Source organism: Perna viridis, chromosome 2 (assembly GCF_037379345.1).
Source record: "Perna viridis isolate PV_CMFRI_1.1 ecotype Kerala chromosome 2, ASM3737934v1, whole genome shotgun sequence".
Classification (NCBI taxonomy): Eukaryota; Metazoa; Mollusca; class Bivalvia; order Mytilida; family Mytilidae; genus Perna; species Perna viridis.
The window spans coordinates 10204633-10229798 of NC_142446.1; the positions used below are offsets into that span (position 1 = coordinate 10204633).

The 25166-nt window shown below is 32.3% G+C and overlaps 1 protein-coding gene across 3 annotated transcripts in view; it reads left to right on the forward strand.

Annotated features, from left to right (window-relative positions):
- LOC148623592 (uncharacterized) overlaps positions 1-25166 on the forward strand; it is a 95433-nt gene that overhangs the window by 7376 nt on the left and 62891 nt on the right. For all 3 annotated transcript variants that reach the window (XM_088565513.1, XM_088565514.1, XM_088565515.1), the window contains exons 4-13: positions 3328-3444; positions 3976-4008; positions 6323-6387; positions 8470-8588; positions 13580-13649; positions 17454-17526; positions 20314-20381; positions 22052-22158; positions 22513-22716; positions 24777-24874. In XM_088565513.1, coding sequence (XP_088421639.1) covers positions 3328-3444; positions 3976-4008; positions 6323-6387; positions 8470-8588; positions 13580-13649; positions 17454-17526; positions 20314-20381; positions 22052-22158; positions 22513-22716; positions 24777-24874 — 954 coding nt within the window. The remainder of the gene's footprint in view (positions 1-3327; positions 3445-3975; positions 4009-6322; positions 6388-8469; positions 8589-13579; positions 13650-17453; positions 17527-20313; positions 20382-22051; positions 22159-22512; positions 22717-24776; positions 24875-25166) is intronic.

A 25166-nucleotide genomic window follows, 5' to 3' on the forward strand; every position in this document is an offset into this window, starting at 1 on the left:
TATCTGATCTACTGTTCAGTGCTCTTTAGAAAAGGATGCACATATCATTCTGCCCTCTTCCCACTTGTAAAAGTTGTTTAATTGGAATGAAAACTGAATTAAGCATAGGATTTTGAGAAAATTTAAAACAGTTAGTTAGTTTCTGTGTAAATCAGGAGGTTCCTTAATAAAGAAATATTTGCACATCTATTTATCCCTTGCAAGGTGAAATAATTTTTTGAAATCATTAATGAATTCCATCAAATCTATTTAGAGGCATTTAATTATTTCAAGCATGAAATCTTATTAAAAAGTTATGTATATATAAAAAAATATTTGAATTTTAAATTGTATTTACCTTTTTATATTTTGTTTATAACCAAAGCTTTGATAGTGACCTGGGGTTAGTGATGGAAATATATATTTGGATTTCTTGTTTTCTCAGCCGAAAGATTATGTAGATACTCATTGAGACGAGATAAGATTTAAATGAGAATAAAATATTTTTCATATCACTAGTTAAATCATAGGGTGGGATAGTATGACACTATCAATAAACATTAGGTTTCTGTTTGATCTACACAATGTAAATGACAAACAAATAAGTAAATATGGATGTTCCCATCTAGGCCTCAGGTAAAGTGAAACTATCTGGTCTGACAATGTCTTGGTATTAGGCCCCAGGGTAAAATGAAACTATCTGGTCTTACAATGTCCATATTAGGCCCTGGGTAAAATGAAACTATCTGGCCTTACAATGTCTTGGTATTAAGCCCCGAGTAAAGTGTAAAACTTGTATGGTCTTACAGTGTCTTGGCATTAGGCCCCAGGGTAAGGTGGAACTATCTGGTCTTAAAATGACTTTGTATTAGGCTCCAGGGTGAAGTGAAACTATTTGGTCTTACAATGTCTTGGTATTAGGCCGCAGAGTAAAGTGAAACTATCTGGTCTTTTAATGTGTCGGTATTAGACCCTAGGTAAAGTGAAACTATCTGGTCTTACACTGTCTTTGTATTAGGCCCCAGGGTAAAGTGAACCTACCGGTATCTGGTCTTACAATGTTTTGGTATTAGGCCCCAGGGTAAAGTGAAACTATCTGGTCCTTCAATGTCTTGGTGTTAGGCCCTGAGTAAATTGAAACTTGTATGATCATTAGGCCCGGATATGGTAAAGTATCTGGTCTTACAATGTCTTGGCCTTATTGTGAATTCCCATTTAGGTCCGGGGTAAAGTGAAACTTGGGTGGTAAAGTATCTGATCTTACAATGTCTTGGCATTATTGTGACTCCTTTAGTGTTTTAATAGTTTGATAATTGGTTTTTGTCCATTTAAATTCACTTCCCTGTAGTTTATGAATGTTTCCACATTAACAAAATGTAGGCTTAAAAATAAGATTTGATGTTCCTTATCTTTACAAGGGATCATGTATAATATCTGTTTTCATAGGAATATTTATATCACCTGTGTTGTTAGATGGCATTGTAATGTGCTGTATAGCAAGTGATGTTTGCAGGTGATAATTAAGCTGAAGTGAAAAAAAAATATTGAAAATATTTTGCTTTTTTTCACTGTCACTAATGAAAAAATATTCTGGGTTTAGAATAACTTCTTGCATTGAAATGAAAAATTTTAATTTGAAAACTGTCTTCAGTTTTAAATATTATTTGTTAATTTATAGATTTATGGGATTTCATAGGTGAAGTTAACATGATTTCAGCATGGAAGTATAATATCTAGATATTCAGTGATAAAGTTCATAATAATTTTAATCAATTACTGGCATCACATTATATCCTCCAATTTACATGTACATGACATTGCAGCTCTATAATATAATTTACATGTACATGATGTTGCAGCTCTACAATACAATTTACATGTACTTGAAATTGCAGCTCTACAATACAATTTACATGTACTTGAAATTGCAGCTCTATAATATAATTTACATGTACAAATGTCAGCTCTATAATACAATTTACATGTACATGACATTGCAGCTCTATAATACAATTTACATGTACATGACGTTGCAGCTCTATAATACAATTTACATGTACATGACATTGCAGCTCTATAATACAATTTACATGTACATGACGTTGCAGCTCTATTATATAATTAACATTTACATGAGGTTGCAGCTCTATTATATAATTTTTACCAAATCAACTAAACTACATGAAAAAATTTGAAAAAAAATCCAAAAGGGGAACAGTTCAATGACCTGAAGGTCTGTCAGATCAAAGGCAATGCTCAGTAAAATTATGTTTGGTTTGGTAATACTTTGGCAAATTTTATATGGTATATATTTCATGACTATTGGTGTCCAGTAAAAGCAAGAGCTTTTTTGGAATCATTGATAACTAAAATTCATTCACATTGTCGTAATATTTTGTGGAACTGATTTCCATCAATTAAACAACAATAATCCAATGAATATTACTGACTATGTGGTGTTTCTAAAGTTGATATCTTTTATCAACAAAACCAATTGTTGATTTACCACTGTCATCAAACCTAAAAATGTTCATCTCAATATCAGAAGATATTACTCTGAAACTTACACTTACCCTGGCAGATGTGATAAAAGCCAATTTCTGTAGATCTGTGACATCTCATCATGGAAAATGTGATTTAAATAAGTGAAATAAAAAATTGCTGTTGCAATTGTTTGTTGTATGATTGTACTACAGCAACGTCTATAAAATCTTATATTCAAAAACAAGGTTGTGAATTTTCTTACATTGTTTTCCAGTAACAACTGGTGACATTATACATGGATGATCATCAGAATTTCTGCTATGACAGATATGGAATGTAAAGCGGCCAAATATTTCAAAAGGAAGCATAGAAAAATAGGTTTTATTACTTGTGAAACTTGAATTTTGCAAAATATCATCTCGCTTAATATGTGATTTTAAAGTCATAACAAAATCACTGATGCTTATTTATTATGATTAAATACTGTAAATGTACTAATTTTCAGGGTTGCAAGTTATTGCAGATTATGTCAAGTGAACATATTTGCTGGTATTAATTTTACATGGTTTAAAAAAATGATATGCATTATATAGTAATAAAAATCAATTTTGCAGGTACTATTTTTTGCTGTTTGCTGTCTTCAGCAAAAATTACCCAGGCGAACACAGCAAACATTAATACGTTGACAGCAACTTGAGTAGATATTTTGCAATATTCGACTTTCACTTATTTTGAAACCTATAAATACCTTTTACTTTTAGTTACAAAATGTAGCTATCATGCCTATAGAACCAAATATTCATTTGGTGTAATTATTTCTCCATTAATAGAACATGAAATGATTTGTATATTCTGGTGTTTTAGGTATTCCAAGACCTGGGTACAGAAATCCTTCAGGCAGCATTTGAGGGATACAATGCATGTGTATTTGCATATGGCCAAACAAGTACAGGAAAAACTTTTACCATGACAGGAAGCAGGGTAAGTTTTAATTTGACAAGAACTTAATTTTTCCATGACATTAACCAGTGTACACTAAAGTCCTACTGTGACAGGAACCAGGGAAAGTGATGACAGTGACCAATGTACACGAAAGTCCTACTGTGACAGGAACCAGGGAAAGGGAACAAAATTTTGCAATGACAGTGACCAGTGTACATGTAAGTCCTACTGTGACAGGAACCAGGGAAAGTGATGACAATGACCAATGTACACTAAAGTCCTACTGTGACAGAAACCAGGGAAAGGGAACTAACTTTTGCCATGTTACATGACCAGTGTACATGTAACTCCTACTGTGATAGGAAGGCAAATAGTTAATTCTAAATTTTTTCAAGTACAACCACAAAATCAGTAAATTTTGGAAAACAAGGAAAGTCTTAAGACATCTTAGAATGAAAAAATAGTGTTCACCTTACACCTGGCAAAAAAATATTGAGAGAACAATTACTGTAATCAATGACCCAACCATAATTCTATTTCAGTTAATTATCATTTACTGTACCTTTTTAGGAAGACCCAGGGCTCATTCCAAGAATTTGTGAAGTAAGTATACTGAAATGAAGGGTAACCATAGTTACATTTCCATACTTATATACCTCCACTAACCTATTTCTCATCTGCAAATTAAAAAGAACTGGTCAGTGTGACAAGAACTAGTAACGTTTTACCACAGAACTGTTCATCTTAGTGACATATTGTATATATACAACCCTATAAAATATCTTCATCAAAATATCATTTAAGATATAGATAACATGATACATTACACAAACAGAATGTGTTTGGGTTAAGTATCAAGTTTTTTTTTTGTTGATTTAAGTATTTAAATTTGTTTAAACATTTTCTTTGTGGAGTAAAGTTATAATATGACAAACTGTGAATGAAAATTGGTTGTTTTGGGTTAGTAAAAAGGGATTGTTTTTTTTTGTTTTTTTTAGAATTTCAATTGTTTTTGATAATATTTCAGCCACTGAAAATGAAAATGAAAATTTAGTTAGCTTATGATATTACTTACAAGTTGTAAATGCTTATGATAGTACATTGGTTGTACTTACAAGTGTTAAGTGATTAAGATGATATTACTCATATTCTGTTGAAGGATTTAAGTGAAGAATGCAAATTTATTTAGGTTAGGTTCTGTTTTTCTATTCTTTCAACCTGGCATTACCAAACCTCTTAATTTTTGCCAGAAAATTTTTATAGTACATTTAATTTGAGTATCTATCAATGGATTATCAACATTCCATTTTAATTTGTCAGAAATTTTTCTTTTCTATGTATCATTATCTTGGTTTCATGTGTTGATGTCATGTACATAAAGGTTTAGTTTTGTTAATTTTGTCTGTTTGAATTTTACTGTTACAATCTATATAAAATAGAAATTTTTGGCTAGTACCTAAGTTGCCAAGTTTTGATACAATATGCAGAAGGGCATTTTTTTTTCTTACAGTTCTAAATATAATTTAATTTATTCAAGTAGACCTTATGTTTTGTACTGCTGAAGTGGGGTTCTTTCTCAAATTTACGAACATCACATGTAACTTTGAAATGACAAATGTTCACATTATATTTTGATTTACAGTATATAACATTCAATTTAGGGTATTTGGATATGTTGAATTGAAGTTTTAAAATATTGGGTTGATTTTATCAAATTAGTTGGCAGCACTAATATCGTCAATAGTTTTATAAATACATTTAATTATGTTGTTGAAAAAATTTTGTCAATGAATAGGTGTTGAGATTACTCTTTATCAGCACAAAACACCTATCAGTTTCAAATTTCTAAACTATTGTATTTGATCCTGTAATCAGAGATTAGCTTATAAAGTAATGTCATTTGAGCAATCAGGAATCGGCATTTAATATTTACTTTTGTTATTTATGCATGATTGCCATATCAGAATGCACAAGCTTTAAAGTCTAAATTATTTTACAACTTGAAATTATCGCTTTTTACTTGATATGTTTAAACACATTTGTCCTCATTACTTAGTATATAGTGCATAGATTACTGACTGATAAGTGTAAAAAATTCATTACTCCTTCAATCAATATAACCTGTACCAACACTATCAACTTTAAAATATGAAGTTAGTATTGAAGCCAGCACATGAACAAGTTTCATCTGTACATGGACAATATTTTGGTTTATTGGTAATCTGTACTTTTTTCCCTTGATCTTCTTGGCATATATTTTTCTTTCTCTACATGACAAAGTATTAAAAAATATCTCTCAAAACATTAGAATTGATTGTGATGTCATCAGTTCCTGGTTTCATAAAAAATATCAAATTGAGATTTTCCTCAAATCCTTCCTCAACTCAAATTTGAACCAATCAAATTACTTGAAATTAAAGATTTGAGGAAAACTCAAGAATTTGAAGAAAGTCACAATTTGAGATTTTTTATGAAACTCAAGCCAGATATTTTCCAGTTTTTTTAATGAAAATGATGGCACACATCAATAGTGTGTTGTCACACACTGTTGCATAACAAAGCTGTCTTAAAACTAAATGTACATTAAAATGACTAAAAATTCAATAATTGGATAAATAGAATAATTGTTACAATAATTGGATTACCGATAAACAGAATAATAGTTACTTTTGCTTTTGATACTGCTAATATCTGGTCAAATATCTCAATTTGTCCTTAATTGGTTAAATTGGGAGACTGAATGGCATAAATTGAGTTTTTGTATGCAGTGATCTTTTGAAGCAAGCAAACTATGCACAGTGCAATTAACACATTAGACTTGAACATTAAGAAATACCATTACATTTATTCTTAAATTATTCCACTGAACTAATTCAGGCAGGGTCTAAATATGAAATATTCTGACTTTTAATTACAGGGGCTTTTCAGTCATGTGGATGATTTTGAAGCTTCAGAAAATGTCACCTTTTGTATCAATATAAGGTTAGTCAATTTAGAAATAAATCAATAAGTCAGATAACATGGACAAAGTTCTCTGAAATTGCCCTTTCTTTTTTTTTAGAGACATCTTTGGCTTTGCAGAAGAGGTACACTATATCAAAAGAAGTAAACCTAGTCCAATAACAGAGATATGTGTACCATATCAATTGTCAAGAAGGATATTAAAAGACTAAAGCATCTTCTATCTTCAAAGAGTAATCAAGGGAACCAAGGTTATATCGGTAATCAAAAGAATGTAATCCAGGTACAAAGACCAGACATGGAAAGCAGACGTACACAACAAAGGACATAAAGTAACTAAAATCATACATACAAAGAAACAAAAACAAATGAGCAACTCGGACTTCACTAAAAACTGGGAGCATGGACCAGGTGCACTGGTAGGGTAAGCGTCCTCTGCTTTTCTAGAAACACCCACCGAGTTGCTAATAAAAAGTAAAGTCTAGGGTAGACAAAAAAGGAAGGGAAAACTATGACCCATTGAATCAATCAGTTTTCATGGTGCGGATGGATACACTGTAACGATCCACTAGTTCATGATGACGACCATAAAACTTCTGTAGTGATGATTTCAATCTTGTAGCAACATAACCCTGTTCCACAAGCCTATCTGTTAGAGTTCTAGCGTGATACAAAAAGTCTGCGTAGTTACGGCAGGCTCTGACATAACGTATGAGTTGTGATATGAATACTCCATATGCAGGTGCCGAAGGGATGTTGGCACAGATGAAAGGAAAGTTGGCAATTCTGAATGAAAAGTCATCACGTTTGTCGTAAAGTTTGGTCAATAGTTTTCCTTTTCCATCAATTTCTAAGTGTAGGTTAAGATATGAGGCTGACTTCACAGTGTCTGTAGTATCCTTTATCTCAAGTTCTTTTGGGTAGATGCGATGTATCAAATCCCTGAAATTAGGATTGTTTAAATATAATACGTCATCTATATAGCGGAAACTGAGATTGAAGGATCTAGCCAAACGAAATTCTTTCTTTAGGATCAGATCAGCTATAAAGTCAGCCTCATAAGAGTGAAGGAATAGGTCAGCAAGTAAAGGAGCACAATTTGTTCCCATTGGAATGCTGACCGTTTGTTAAAAAACACGTCCACCACACTGGACACATATGTTGTCGTTGAAAAATTCCAGCATTTTGTAAACATCTTCCTCTGTATATTTTGAAGATGTTTAGGAATTATTTCTTACAAAGTATGAGGAGTCTCTATCAAGAACTATATATTTGTATCTAGGTGTACCATCTTTTTTGGAAAAACAACGATGTATAATGTTTTTATGTCTGGATTTTAACTGAGTATGGGGAATAGAAGTATACAGTGTTGAAAAATCAAAATCATAATGTATTAGAAGAAAATTTCAATTAATTACCAATAGATATAATTTATGACAAGGCCTACACATATTGTGTCAATATTGTACAACAACTCTTTATTTATAGGAGTTACTGACCTAAAAAACCCAAAAAATTAATTTGTTCTGTTTTGGATGATATCTTGTATTACCATAATAGATAAAAGAATCTTTCAGTTGATGAAATTATCCTTTTTACAAAGCCTGCTATTGAGAACAAAACAGATGTATAAACATAGTGTTGTCATGAAAATTCACTTATCTCAACAAATTGATTCTCCTGGTAATGAGATGAGCAGTATTGGCTCTTGACTCTAATTTGTATCCATTTGTATATTGTGGTCCAGAAAATCTGAATTTTAAAGTCATAGAGCCTCTTAAACAGGGAAAGAACATGTATGTTAATCAGTAATTGTGACAAATACATTTATGTTAATCAGTAATTGTGATGAGTACATTTATCTTATTCAGTAATTGTGACAAGTACATTTATAATATTCAGTAATTGTAACAAGTACATTTATAATATTCAGTACTTGTAACAAGTACATTTATGTTAATCATTAATTGTGAAAAGTACATTTATGTTCTTCAGTAACTGTGAAAAGTACATTTATGTTCTTCAGTAACTGTGACAAGTACATTTTTGATATTCAGTAATTGTGACATGTAGTTGTATGTTATGTTATTCCTCATTTTACAGCTATCTTGAAATCTACAATGAGAGGGTTAGAGATTTATTGAGACCATCTCTGTCACAACGTAATGAAAAATATACCCTAAAAGTGAGAGAACATCCAAAAGATGGCCCATATGTTCAAGGTATTGCATTATATTTTAAAAGTACATTTGCACTAAAATGATATGTAAGACCAATATCACATTCCTTTTCATTCAGAAAAGTTCTTCATTTACATTAAGGGCAACTGAGATCAGAGCAATTTCAATAGGAGCAAATAAAACTGAAGTTTTAATTGATTATTTTAAAGGTATTGTTATGGAAGCAATTTGATTTGTCTTTCGTTTATTAAGATGTATAGATATTTAAACCAGTAATTTCAAAGTAAATAGGGAGTATAGAATAGGTCTATCAAAGTATTTAATACACTGTTAAGCCAAAATTAAGAAATTGATATTATTGCACAACTTTGATAGGTGTATTAAATTATCCTTTGCATGCAGTTGCAATTAATACCATGAGCTTTGAACCTCTGGCAGGAAATTACATGCTGATATGTTAACATGGAGACTGTAGAAAGCTCATGATTCTGTTCCTCCATGCATTAAATACGTCAGATATTTTGTGTTGTGACACTTGTGTTTCATCATATAACCATTTTTAGCTGTACTTAATGAACAGCGTCTAGCCCCGTGCAAGTCCGGGTGTTAAAAGAATAGGCCTGCAGCAGCGCTAAGCTTGTCGTAAAAGGCGACTAAATAGTGCTCAGAAACCTAGCCGGGGGCTAGGCGCTCTGCCCACAGAGCAACTGGGATGTGTGCCCCAGGTGGTGGAATGGGGTACCCCTGGCGTGTTACATGCTGGGGTTGTCAGGCTATAATACGGAAAACCTGACCGCAAACCATAGTGGTGCAGCGTGTTGGGAAAGATGCCACGTTCCTCGCACGTTAAAGAACCCTGCTGTGGTATTCGATAGGAGTAGGAACCTTTGCGCTCCGCCACAGGAGGCTAAATTGCCCGACCTTACCCATGCCTCTTTTTCCAGTGGCAATCAAAATTTGTCGACCCTATTATCCTTGTGACCCATCCTTTTTTTTTCATTTCATGTTCATTTTATCATCCATTTCATGTTCATTGTCTGAATATAGCTGAAATATTGCTGCTCGGATGTTAAACCCCAACAAACAAACAAACAATGAACAGCGTCTAACAACATCTAAAAATTACATGTAATAATAAAAATTTGGATATGTCTGCTAGAATTAAAGGTAGTTAAATTTTGGACTCCCGTCTTTGCACTGCAGCAAAAATCTTTAATATATAGTAAAGCATTGGGAAAAATGTTTTGGGTGAGGGATTCTGGTGTCAAAAGTGTTAAATTTACAATTTGATCAATTATCTATTTGATCTCTATCTGTAAAGTTCATTATCCTTTTCTGTGTCTCATGATGTTAATCATAATGAAGTGTTTCGGGACAATTATGTTTATTTATGACCGCTCTTGTTTTCATAATCTAGTACCAAAATTTTTTGTCCTTGTTTGTTTTGATAATGTTAGAGTGAAATTGAGATGTATGGGAATGCACTGGCCAGTGTGTGAAAGTTTTTGAAAGTAGTTAGGAATGAGTTGTTAAAGTGAATGGATCTACATTATGTGACATAGTTATCATTATATATATAAAGATCTGTATATAATAAATATGTATATAAGGAATATGACTTGACTTAAAACCAGTGCTTAGAAACCACTTGGTCATATTTTATGGTGGCATCGGTGGGATATTAAATATTTTAGCTTTGTAACAAGATGCCTCCTAAAAGAAAAACAAAGAAAACACATTCTGAGGAGGATCTAAGAAATGATTTCGATTTCATGTTCAATCAAAAGAGATTGTTAAACCAACTATTTTATATGGGAATTTATATGAGGAAATAGATAGTTGGCTGAAAAACTTTGATCACATTTCTATTGCTAATGAAAAGAGACAGATTTATGCCAAAGGCATTACAATCGTTGTACTATAGCAACTTGTTTCAAGCAAGACAAAAAGACTATCAAACTGTTGAGAACTTTGCCTCTAAAATAAACAAACTAGCAATGCATGCTTATAGTGACATGGGAAGGCAGCAGAAAGATGTTTTGATAAAAGAACATTTTGTGCTAGGATTGAGACCAGATATTAAGAGATTAAATTTATGATGTTATCTAATCCAGCAACATTTGAAGAAGCTTTCCGGTCAGCCAAAAGGGAAGAGTGTAACAATGGTCCTACTAATAAAGATAATCACTTTGCTTGTGCCATTGAAAGTTCATTAGAGAACAGCTTAAAACATTAAATGAAAGAATGCAAGTGCTTGCTGTAAAAGTGGACAGTATGTCTTTAAGAGGAAGAGAAAAAACCTACAGTAGAGCTAGATTCAACCCAAGAGGTTCTGGATGTGGACGTGGATATTACAGCAGTCGAAATCAAAGAACAACTGACGGAAGACTGATATGCAAATTTGCATGAAAGTTGGTCATATCGAATGAAGCTGCAATGAGAAGAAACTGAGTGTGTCTGGAAACTTAAAGCTGCTTCCTTAGTGGGAGGAAAGGCAGCAGGATGTATTTGTAAGCCTCCTGAAAATGATGATTTTGGAAATTCTTCTATAGCGAAGTCTGTTCCGAAAATTGTGAAAAATGATGAAAATGAAAATTCTTGTGTCGCCAAGAATTTGTCAAGTGAAGTTATTGAAGAAAATGTATCATGTGCGTTAAATCCAAAATTTTGTGTCACCAAAATTAGAGGATTAATTAATGGTAAAAGCGCTTTATTGTTAGTTAATACAGGTTCTGCGATAACCTTGGTGAATGAAAGCTTCGTTGATCATGAAAATATATTGAAGGTCAGTAATATTAATATTACGTCCGCATCTGGTGACAAAATTGAAATTATTGGCAAGACAAAGGTGAAATTCAACATTGGATATAAATGTGAATTTGAATACAATGTTTATGTTGCAAGCAACTTCCATTATCAATGCATTTTAGGATTAGACATTCTGGTGGATTACTCTTGCAATGTAGATTTATCAAATGATTGTTTGCATTTTCAAAATGAAAGTGTAATGTTCGAAAATGAAAATGTAGCTTGTATGAAGTAGGTGACAAAGTATGGATATTTACTCCTTCAAGTAAGACAGGACTATCGCAAAAACTGATGCATAATTGGCATGGACCATATGAAATAGTTAAAAAATTGTCAACTGTTAATTATAATGTGAAATTAATTGGAGATGAGTGGAAGATTCAAAATGTCCATGTAAACAGAATGAAAAGATTTACTGACCCAGATGATAGAGAGACTAATAATGGAGATTTAGAAGTTGAAACTGTGGGTGATGGTGAAATAGTGAAGGTGCTAGATATGAGATCAAGAAATGACTCAAATAGACTAGAAAAACATTATTTTGTTCAGTTTGAAAATGGTGAAACTAGATGGATAAAAGAGAGTGATTTGTCAGACTCTGAGTTAGTTAAAGAGTTTGAACAGAGTAAAAGGCAGTAGGTTTAAAGGGAAACAATTATAAGTTTATTAATAATGAATATACATATTTCGTTTAATGAAAATGTTATGAAAAATATATAAAAGAAATAGATAAATATATATTCTTGTATAGTTATATCTGTATTTTCATGTTTAATTTTGTCTTGTGTCTGGATGATCACATTTTTATTTGGGGAGGTATGTCAAAAGTGTTAACTTTGCAATTTGATCAATTATCCATTTGATCTCCATCTGTAAAGTTCATTATCATTAGTTGTGATTCATGATACTAATCTTAATGAAGTGATTCAGACAATTATGTTTATTTATGACCGCTCTTGTTTTCATAATCTAGTACCAAAATTTGTTATGTCCTTGTTTGTTTTGATAATGTTAGAGTGAAATTGAGATGTATAGGAATGCACTGGCCAGTGTGTGATATTGAGATGTATGGGAATGCACTGGCCAGTGTGTGAAAGTTCTTGAAAGTAGTTAGGAATGAGTTGTTAAAGTGAATGGATCTACATTATGTGACATAGTTATCATTATATATATAAAGATCTGTATTTAATAAATATGTATATAAGGAATATGACTTGACTTAAAACCAGTGCTTAGAAACCACTCAGTCACACTGGCTCCCTGGAATCTAGTAATCACTTACCATAGCTTTGTATCCCTTGGTCATTTGTGTTAATTCTAGAGACTACATACTGTAAATTTATAAATTGTGGCAATGTTTGTATTATTGTGAAAAAGAAATTGTGACTGACTTAAAATCTCAACAAGTAAGGCTTGCATTATTTAAGTACCCTTCTGAGTAAGAATCAGGCAATGGTGGCACATCATTTTCCCCAATTTAGTCATTTTGGCCTAAAACATATTCAGTACTCCCAGAAAACAACCAATAAGCTATTTAATTTATCCTGAAGCATCTGTGATGTAGATATTTGTTGACTGCTTGTATGGGGAAAGAGTGCTGGAAAATTTTCCTGCCATTTTTCTGTAGTGCATTTCAACTAAATTTGTCCAATCAATATTTTAAAAAGACAAATTTTACAAACACCTTGTTGTTATTTCTGGTGGTTATCAGGTGTAATTAATTGGTTAATGCAATAAAATCTTTGTGTTTTTTTTCCTTCATGTACCACACCTTATATACATTTTGCCTGATTCTTAGAAGAAGTGCTTAATTCTTGACATTTTTCATAAAATTGCAAGTATTGAAAATGGTATTTTCAACTAAATTACAAAATCACAATAATAAATCCACACAATAATTTCTGAGTTTACTGTGGTAGTAATATTTTTCTTGGGTACCAATTTTTGTGGTTTTCCAGGGTTTGGCAAACCACAAAATCTGGTTCCCAAAGAAAAGAAAATTTCCCATTCATTTATATTATAGATTTGTCAAATCTACAAATTCAAGAATCTATGAACTGACATTTTTTCCCTAAACCATGAATATTTGTATCCATGAATAAAAGTACTTTTACATTAATTACTTTCACAAGGATAGGTTTCTATCTGTTTCCTTTTCTTTTCATCATTCCAGTCATACATTTCTATCATTTTATTGGTCATAATATTAACTGACTTTGTTTCAGATTTATCATCACATGTTGTAAAGGACAATGATCAGATTCAGACATTATTGGACAAGGCAAATGAAAGCAGGTAGGTTTTGTTCGAACAGTTGATCCAGCATGTGCTTTATTACTACAGTAGATGTACTAGAAAGTAAATCCTATGATGATTCTAGTCAAACGTTTACTAAGAAGGTTTGTCACCATTAAATACTATTAGTGCACAGTTCTGCTTTCAAATAAAAACCATATTGATTTCATTGGTTTGTGAATGGCTTGTTTGTGCACTTAGTTCGAAAACAAATCTTGATTGTTCTTTTTTGTTTCAAATTCCCAGACAAAAAGTCTAACAAATATACTTATAAAGATGACTAATATACTTTCTGTGTATCTTGGAAGTAAAAAAATCTCAAATATTTCCCAATGTAAATAGAAAACTTTAGTGAACCATAAGTCAGAACAGTCCATGGAAATTAATGACTATATACATTGATTTATTTTTAGCTATGACTTTGTTGTTAAAATATTTTCATTGTAAACATTTTAATTAAACTTAATTGATAATGGCTTCTTCACTGAAATTACTTTGATTACTTTGAAATATTTTTAAATGTTTAAAGGTGAACAATAAGAACAATAATGTCTTTTGACCTTCTGATGAAATGTTCAAATACTAACTTGACCATTCAGTAATGTTTGAACAGTCATAGATAAAATATTCTTCACAAAATCAATAGTGAAAGTAGATTTAAGTAGAGTGTTGGCTTACATTTGCATTTACAAAATTCATGTGAAATGTTTTATACTGTATTATTGAAATGTTTTTCTGTACATTAAGTTAGTTGTGTAGGAATTTGTCAGTTTGTTTGGTCCAGTTATATATTGACATTGCATTGAGGATATAAAAGATACTAAATGTATCCACCTCTACTAGCCTCATGGGTTTAATGTATAAGTGTCTGATAAGTGACAAGGCTTTTGTCAGGTTTTTTTTTTGTGTGTTTTATTCAGTTAAATTTGGAAGTTATTATGTTCTTGATAGATAATTGAATATTTTACACATGTTTTTAAGTTCGTGTGTGCAGCAGAATGAGAATAAAGGTGCAGAATTTGAAAAATGGAAAAGAAGATTTCTGCTTCTTCCATTTGTGTTATTTTTCTTTGACAGCCCATGGCAGATATGGTCACATCACTGTGTCTGTCGTGGCTAAAATAGCTAAACGCAATACACAAAGTAAAAGTAGTCCAGTAAAGTTCAGAGTGTCATTGAATAAATTGATCAAACTTCATACGCATATCCACATCTTTTTCTGGCAATATATGTTAATATATTCAAATTACGCAAAAACTTAAAAAATAATTACTATATAATGGGGTGATTACTGTTAATTGTATGTGGTTAAGCAGTAATGTGATGCATAGTTTATGCAAATTACTCATTGACCTTTATTGTAATTCCGCAGCTTTTGGCTGAAACACAGAAGAAATACATTCTTATACTCATCATTTATTGAAGATCTGGGTTTTCTTCCACTCATGTGAGAATATCCCAGGTCTTAAATAGAGTGTAAAAACCTATTATTCTTCATCTTTGAATAAAGGCAATCACCTATATCTTCCATACAATGATTTTTTTATTCACCATAGTGTTTCTATTGCTAAGTAATGAATTGATTGATTACTGATTAAAAAAACCCAAAATAAACAACTGCATCTTACTACATTCCATACCCAGTAAAATTTAATTCAGGAGAGAATGAGATATTGTATAACTACTATCTGTCTGTCAAATCTTCATGAAACTTGAGAATCAAGGTCCTTAGATAGATTTTGGATACCTAGTCATTAATAAATTTTGAACCAAAGTGATTTTAGGTCAAAAGTCAATGGTCAATGTTTTGCATATCTGTTGACACATTGCCCCTTTTTTATCTTTATAATACTCCAGTTTTTGAATGATAACTGAAACATGCTGTCCTTAATGCAACTATTTATTATTAAGTCTTTAGGACAAATTGCTATGTCTGTTGAGTTTCTATATCAATGTCACTATTGTAAGGATATAATGGTAAAATTTTCCTAAAGGAGCTGTTCTTATGTCCTTGACAATATATACAGGTAGACATATGCTGACTCATTGGGTACTGTTCATTACACAAGGATGTACAGGTTGGCAATATAAAGACTCATTGGGTGCTGTTCATTACACAAGGATGTACAGTTTGACAATGATAAGACTGATTGGGGACTGTTCATTACACAAGGATGTGCAGTTTGACAACATAAAGACTCATCTAGGACTGTGCATTACACAAGGATGTACAGGTTGGGTATATAAAGACTCATTGGGTACTGTTCATTACTCAAGATGTACAGTTTGACAAAATAAAGACTCATCTAGGACTGTGCATTACACAAGGATGTACAGGTTGGGTATATAAAGACTCATTGGGTACTGTTCATTACTCAAGATGTACAGTTTGACAAAATAAAGACTCATCTAGGACTGTTCATTTCACAAGGATGTACAGGTTGATGATGATAAGACTGATCATAGAACAAAATATAAACTATCATTAATTTACTGGAGACTGTCCTTGACACAAGAATGTATAGACTGACCTTTACTCAACAGTGTACTGTAAACCATGAAATATTTGCGGCAGTTTTATTGCTATTTCCGCAGTATGAGCTGTAGTGCGAAAATGAGGCTGAAGTGAATATTTTTTCAAAGAACATTATAGTATAGTTCAGGGAAAGATCACAAGTTTAAAACTGCAGTAAGTTAATTGATCACAGAAACTAGAGAGAATGATGGCACAAAAATTTCTTGGTTTACAATGTACATTTCAGGGTTTGAAATAACTGGATGTCTGATTGCCTTTGTGGGGTTGAATAGACAGGGGCAAGTCAATTTCCATTGAAGGCAGTAGCCCACTTGGGAATTAAAGTTTCTTGCATGAAAAATAGATAAGATATACCGGTATTAAAGAATTTACACATAGAATGAAAAACTTTAATTTCAATGCCAGAAAATGCCAAAATGCAGGATTGTGCATCTTTTACCAATTAGCCTTAGAGGGCATCAAGCAGCTGTCAGACCATTGCAGCAGAACAAGTTGTTTAATGAGGTGCTGTCAATCACTTCACATCTTGCTGGACAACTATAAACAAATGAAGGAAAGTCAGATTTAATTGTCATTTGCCGCCTTAGCAAGTACATTAAAATTAATTATAACCCTGCATGTAGACTGACACTTATAGAATGTTCCACTGACACAGAAACTTGGGAGCTTGTCATTGACACAACAGTTGTCAGTTAATAATTTACTGTCCACTGATGTATTAAAGATGTAAAGATGTAATATACTGTTTAACCTAATAAGGAATCATAATAGACTATGTTAACTAATCTAGTGATAATGTCACAGGCTAACTTTGCTATCTATGGCAATGAAATGGTACTAGTTTTCTCTCTGACTCTGCCAGTATTTTGATTGCCTGTGAATTGCATCTTTTACAGGAGAAACAGGTTCTTACTCTTGTCTCAGAAAAATATTTTGGATTTCTTCAACTCAAGAGAAAAATGTGTTGTCTTTTGACATGTCTCACAGTGCTTCACTTATAAAAAGAAATTATTCACCCTTTTGAAAGATTTTGCATATCTTCAATAAGACCTCATGTTAGAATCTGCTATACTAACATGGTAAGTAGAAGCCATAAATACATCAAGCTTATTGTTTAACCCAAAAGTTGTGTTTACAGTTTGTTATCATCTCATTTGAGATTTTTTACTTATTGATATGATATTTCACTCAGTTTTGTATTTTGATGTTAGATTAAATAAGATGATGCTCTTGCTATTTAATAAAATACTCATATCTTTTTTCTGTAGAACTACAGCTGCAACTTACATGCATGATCACAGTAGCAGGAGTCATGCCATTGTAACAGTTACCTTTATACAGGTAAGCAGGTGTATTTCAAAGTATGTTACCTTCATGCAGGTAAGCAGGTGTCACGCCAATGTAACATTTACCTTTTTGTAGGTAAACAGGAGTCATGTCAATGTAACAGATACCTTTGTGCAGGTAAGCAGGAATCATGCCAATGTAACAGTTACCTTTATGTAGGTAAACAGGAGTCATGTCAGTGTAATAGTTACCTTTATGCAGGTAAACAGGAGTCATGTCAGTGTAATAGTTACCTTCATACAGTTAAACAGGTGTATGTCAATGTATGTAACCTTCATGCAGGTAAGCAGGAATTATGCCAGTGTAATAGTTATCTTTATGCAGGTAAGCAGGGGTCATGTCAATATAACAGATACCTTTAAACATGTAAACAGGAATCATGTCAATGTAACAATTACCTTTATGCAGGTAAGCAGGAGTCATGGCAATGTAGCAAATACCTTTATGCAGGTAGCATTGAGTCATGTCAATGTAACAAATACCTTCATACAAGTAAACAGGAGCCATGTCATAGTTTATCATTCAGGGTTTTAATTTCAATTTTAAATTGTGTTTGCTATCAGTTAGATAGCCTCTTGTTTCATGCTGTTTGAAGGAATATTCAAAACTGTTGTTCAGGGATGACTTACATGACTAAAGAACTTTCTACCAAATTAACTGATATATCTTTTAAAGAACAAATGTATGTAAGACTAGTCTTAAAGGAAAGTATGATCAGCATTTTCAGAGTACTTAAGAAATTAATTTGCCTGATTAGAAGGTTTGGCAATTATAATTGGAATTAGAATAAATAATTCCAATACAATAAATGTGTTATGTCATCCTTTGACACAAGTGATTTGGGTTAAACATGGGTCAAGAAGAAACATAATACATTATAACCTAATCAGATAAAGAGTACAAACACCAGATTATTTCCTGCTTATTGGTAACAATAGAAATGCTGTGTCTACCATTTATATGCTTAGTCTCTCAGCTTTGATGGAATTTATCCCTAAACTTTCAAGTTTAATCAGATTTATTGTGGAGAGTTTTAAGGTATGGCCAAGGGCTGAAGTTGATTCACCCTTGATTATGGCATTCTTACAGTTATTTTTTTATACCCTTGTAAATTTATGAATAGATATTTTAAAGGTTTAAAGGGCTATAAAAACTGGATTAAAAAGGTGGTGCACAAAGAAGGAATGTTTGATATTGACATAAATTTAGCTTCTGCCCTGATGTCGAACCAAGGCTCTTTTAATGTCCTATTCAAACAATTATGATTTCAGATTAGGTGGTCATCACCCTGCAGCCAAAATAATGTACAAACTAATGACTCAGATAGCCATGAAATTTTAATGATCAGATATTGATATGGTGTTTTTGATATGTAAACTAATGTCATCACACCTTTAAGAGAAGGGAGATTCCACGTTTCATGAGATCATGATTATTTTCCTGTCTTATCATTTTGATCAACTTGAATTAGCCCTACAGGAAAGACTGTAATTTGTTATTTAATGTTTATATTATTGGAGAAGACACCATTCCCTAGTTGCACTCTACTTGTGTAAGCTGTCATAATATCACCTACTTTTCCAAAGTCACTCTTTACTTGTGTAATGCTGTCATGATATCACCTACTTTTCCAAAGTCACTCTCTACTTGTGTAATGCTGTCATGATATCACCTACTTTTCCAGAGTCAATCTCTACTAGTGTAATGCTGTCATGATATTTAGTCACAAACTTCTCTGTACTTGTGTGATGCTGTAATGTTATTCAGCCACCAACCTCTCTCTACAGTCATAATATTTAGTCACCAGTCACCATCTTGTTGTCATTATTTTCAGTCACTAGCTTCTTTCTACGTCAGTATTGTTGTTATGATATTTAGTCACCAGCTTCTCTCTACTTGTGTAATACTGTGATGATATTCAGTCACCAGCTTCCCTGTACTTGTGAGATGGTGTCTTTGTATTCAGCCAAAAAAATTGTTTCTCATCATTATATGCCCATCAATTTTGACTGCTGTCCATCTGTCTGTCTGTCCATCCTCAATACTTCACTTATTTACTCCAAATTACTTTATGCCATTTAAATATAGCTTTGATCAATTCTTCATTTTGATGGCAGAAACATTCCTTAATTTTACAATAATTTTGAAAATTTAGTTTCTGAGTTTTAGGACTTTTTACATTAAAAGAGGCTTTTTTCTGTTTTCCTGCTGTTAGTGAAAAACGCTAATGCCCGGAAACTTTGAGATATTTTTTATATCCATTGGTCATAGGCTTCCTCTCATTTTCTACAAGGTTTTGATTTCCAGTTTGTGATATTTGGTCATATTTCATAAAAGCGGGGAGTGGTTTTTCTGTTTTCGCATTCTAACTGAAAAATGCTTTCAGCAAATGCTATAAAACTTTGAGATATTCTTTGTTTCCATGGTCACAGGCTTCCTTTTATTTTCTATAAAGTTTCAATTTCACATTTTTGATTTTTTGACACTTTTTTATAAAAAAAAAAAATCCAGGGTGGTTTTTCGTTTTCATGCTCTAAATGAAAAATACTTTCAACAAATGCTACAAAACTTTGAGATATTCATTGTATCCTTTGTCTTATGCTCCCTTTGGTTTGGGGGTTGTTTTTTCTGTTTTCGTGCTCAGCTGATAGGCATATCATGCAATCATGGCTCTTTATTGTTATATTTGCTGTAATACTATCAAAGGGTTTATTTATTGTATTTGTTCACGTTTTTGTCTTTGATATAGATGTATAGTATGTATTTGTTTCCAATTTGCAGGCTAAGTTAGATGATGACCTGCCACATGAAATAGTCAGTAAAATCCATCTTGTTGACCTGGCTGGAAGGTAGGACAAACTTTATTTAAAAAAAAAAAAATTAATTTTGAGTGCTTAGCTGGCTATTATATATTATACTTATCGGTACGTATTTAAAAGTAAATGCAATCATACATGTTTACGTGAAGCTAATGTAAATTTTAGCTGATTTTTGTCATGTAAAGTCAAGTAGAAAGTTGTAGAAGCTCAGACTGAGATGTTGCTTTTTCTGCATCAACATTGGTGTTGATGTCCAGGTTTAAATCTTAATGTTAAGTTCTGGTTTTTGACAGAACAATTTAATATCCACAATTTGTTGAAGGTCATTCATAAGTTCCTTAAATCACAGTCTACTGACCTCATTTTTGGCCAAATTTCACTTAATGAAAATCGGGTTATAGTAGGGTAAATGTATCAGGTGGGTAGATACATAACACTTTTCTCAGCAACTACTAATCACAACCTCTTGTTATTTGGTATCCAGCATCAAGTACAGGTCCCATATTGTAGGATCCGATTTCAGGCCTGTCAGACATCTACTTCCTGTTTAATGAAATTCATCTATTTTTGTCTTTGACCCTTTTTTAATTCTTTTGGAAAGTATATGTATGACTGTTGTTGAGTAATGTGGAGAATCCATGAATAGAGTAGTTTAGGTCAGAAAGCCCCAGAAAGTAAAAATTGTACTTAGATAATTAAATAGCTAGTGATATAGTAGGTACATGTATAGCAAGTTTAAAATGAGTCATTTACACGTTCAAAAGGCTGGATAACGTCATTTAGTCAGAAATATGCCTCACAAGCGCTAGTAGGAATTGTAAGAGTAAAAAGTTTTGATGTGTAATGGAATATTTGATAAAATTCTTATGAAATATGTATTGTTGGAATCCAGGTAGCACAATCTGCTTCATACAATATTAATTTTTATCATATTTTACCTGGTTCTGAGCATACATATTACTTAAATTTATCAGTACTATGTGCCATATAGAAGATAAATCTTATTCACAACTTTTCTGTATGAAGCAACAGACATATTCTATATTTTATTACCTTACTTCTTAAAAGAACTTTTTTATAATTTGTTTGTAGTAGTTGTATTTCACTTTTAAGATTTATAAGCAAATTCAATTGATGTCTTTGATTTGAATTTATTATTTCATCTGTTCAGATTGGGGTTACAAAGTTTGTTCTGGTTATCTCCTCCCACAGGTCTTTACCTACAGATGTAAACATTTTGCTAGATGTTTATACACATTATGAAAATGTGTAAGGCCATGCAGCTATTTTAAAATTCTCCTACAGGTTTGGAGCTTTGTAGGATATTTATATACATAATGGAGATATACAGAACCAAAGAAGTTGTAAAATTCTGCTGAAATTTAAACACAAACTATAATATAATGTTATTTTGGGGCCAGCTGCAGCATGCCCTGTGATGTGAGGGTTTCCTCATCATTCATTGAAGACCCATGGGTGCCCTTCAGCTGACATTTTTCATCCTGGTTGGGTTGTTGTTCTCTTTGATATATTCACCATTTCCATTCTTGCTACATTTTACCACTGATAACCACTAAACCATTGATATGTAGGACAAAGTAACCACTAAACCATTGATATGTAGAACAAAGTAACCACTAAAACATTGATATCTAGGACAAAGTAACCACTACATCAATGATCAAACATATTTTTTGAAGTGAAAGAGCAGATCCAAACTGGAGCTTGAACTACAAAGGGAGACTGAAAGAAGGGTCTAACATCAACAAATCACTTGTCACTCTAGGAAATGTAATTAAAACATTGGGTATGTTTAGAGAACCTTTACATTATTTGCACTGAATTTGTTACCAATTGGTGAAATTGATAAGGTCATCTAACGTTTATTATTCTAACTGAAATTGTCAGATATATTGACAGCATGTATAGGACAGTAATGTCAAAATTAGTCTGTAAAATGACACATAACTGCCAGTATAGTTGGACAAGTTCCATAGCTATTATGCCAAGACTGTGTTATAATTCTTTGAATTCAAGATAGCATTAGATGGTCATGATAAAACCTATGATTTGATTTTCATGGCATCTTTAATTTTAATAGATAAAGTAAAGTTTGTAATAATAGTTCCATTTTTTTCTTTTTAACTATTTTTTATTTCAGCCGAGAAGTCTATACTGTCATGGAGTACTGACAGTTTAGGATCTACTCAGAGTTTTATTAGTAGTGCTGGAGGTGAAGGACGAGCTAGTCCATTCAGTAGTCCTAAACGTACTCGATTGCCATATATACCTTACAGAGATTCAGTATTGACATGGTTACTGAAGGACAGCTTGGGAGGAAACTCCAAAACTATTATGATTGCCAGTAAGTTCATTTGCCAAGTCTATTACATGTTTTATTTTACTGCTTAATGTCAGATTTATTTATAAGCTATTGCATAGACAACTGTCAGGTCTGTTTCATGTTCCATTGTATTCTAACTGTCCAGTATGTTTCATGTCCCATCATAATATAACTGTCAGGTCTGTTTCATGTTCCATTGTATTCTGACTGTCAGGTCTGTTATAAGTTTGATTGTATTCTATCTGTCAGGTCTGTTTCATGTTTTATTGTATTCTATCTGTCAGGTCTGTTTCATGTTTGATTGTATTCTGACTGTCAGGTCTGTTTCATGTTCCATTGTATTCTGACTGTCAGGTCTGTTTTATGTTTCATTGTATTCTATCTGTCAGGTCTGTTATATGTTTCATTGTATTCTATCTGTCAGGTCTGTTTTATGTTTTATTGTATTCTGACTGTCAGGTCTGTTTTATGTTGCATTGTATTCTGACTGTCAGGTCTGTTTCATGTTCCATTGTATTCTGACTGTCAGGTCTGTTTTATGTTGCATTGTATTCTGACTGTCAGGTCTGTTTCATGTTTCATTGTATTCTATCTGTCAGGTCTGTTTTATGTTTCATTGTATTCTATCTGTCAGGTCTGTTATATGTTTCATTGTATTCTATCTGTCAGGTCTGTTTCATGTTCCATTGTATTCTGACTGTCAGGTCTGTTTTATGTTTCATTGTATTCTGACTGTCAGGTCTGTTCTTGTTTAATTGTTCTGATAAATGTCAGGATCCTTTGTATTGGTCAAGTTAGTTCCACATATTTATGGAGTTACAGGATCAAGTAAATTATACCTTTCTAGGCTTATTCAAATATAAATTGATATGGCAGCAAAACTGGAAAGTATGGTACACATGTCAAATTTGGTTTACCTAATGCACCTGAAAAAAAAACTGTCAAAAATGAGACATAAAAACAAAACAAGTCAGCACATTTTGATTTCCATACAGTACAATTAATTCTTCACAGGCATTTTAAAAGATGGTGCCTTTCTCTTATTATTTAGTGTATTGTATATCAGTCTTAACAATGCTTGTACCTAAGTCATGTATTAGACCTTATTTAATACATTTTATTGGTATAAAATCTATTCAACGGGAAGGGTGGGTCTAAAACATTTCTGCATTCTTTATAGCTTAGCTTTCATGTTTGGAATTTCATGGTGATTTCCGATGATAAGCTAACAGTCCATAAATGTACAATTGTTGTTATAAATATAGATTATATGTTTATAAAATGGGACTGGTCTTTTTTATGGTTTCAGTATGATGGTTTAGAAGAATGACTGCATTGATCTTTTTGTAGTTAAATTTTACTAGCTTGTTGTCAGTCCTCCTGCTAAGTATTGATATCATTGCACAATAAATGCATTATGTTATGAAAACAATGTAAGATTTATTTGTTCACGATATGAAAAGTGTTAAATTTTTAACTACATTAAAGGTTATAATCTCTTCTTATACCACACTCATTACAATAGATTAAAACACTTTAAAGATAGTAAAACTTATTTATGATGTAATGGTAAAGTACTGTCCGAAGTCAGGAATTTCTGGCCTCTGTATGCATTGTTTTATTATCACTTTCAGTTTACTTTTATGTTGCTGTAATATACAAGGGCAACTATTTCACTGCATCTGTGTATAATGTTGTTTTTGAGCCAGCTGCAGCCTTCCCTGTGGTTTAAGGGTTTCCTAGTCATTCATTGAAGACCCATGGGTGGCCTTGAGCTGACACTTTCATACCAGTGGGCTCCTTGTCTCTTTGACATATATATATTTTACTATATCCATTAATATTCTTGTTACATTTTATTAGGGAGAAAAGTAATTGTGAAAACCCTTTTATTAGCCAGTGTAACTAATTAAGCCCTGATTTAGTCATGTCTGTAGTACTCTAATCTGGGACAAAGTTTTGCCTAAATGCAGCTTTTAACTAAATCCTGAAATATTATTGATAAAACATTAACAGTTAATAGGAACTTTACATTTATTTTCATTTGTACTATTGAAATTTCGTTGTATTTATAATTTCAGCAATTTCACCAGCCAGTATATGTTATAACGAAACAATCAGCACATTAAGATATGCACAGAGAGCCAAAAATATTGTCAACAAACCAAAGATAAATGAGGTACAATTGAGAAAGTGGTTGCAAGAGAAGCAGTTATGTTATTCTTTCATGAAAAACCTTTGCCAACATGACCTTTACATAATGCCTGTTCAATGTTTACTGCACTTTGATTTGGTTGATATTGCCAATATAGTTGATTGCTTCCACTGCCAAAACTATAAAATCAATATAGTTGATTGCTTCCACTGCCAAAACTATAAAATCAGTACAGTTGATTGCTTCCACTGCCAAAACTTTATGTATTGGTGAAGGTATATGATATTATCTGTTTTATGTTTGCTTTTGATGTGTA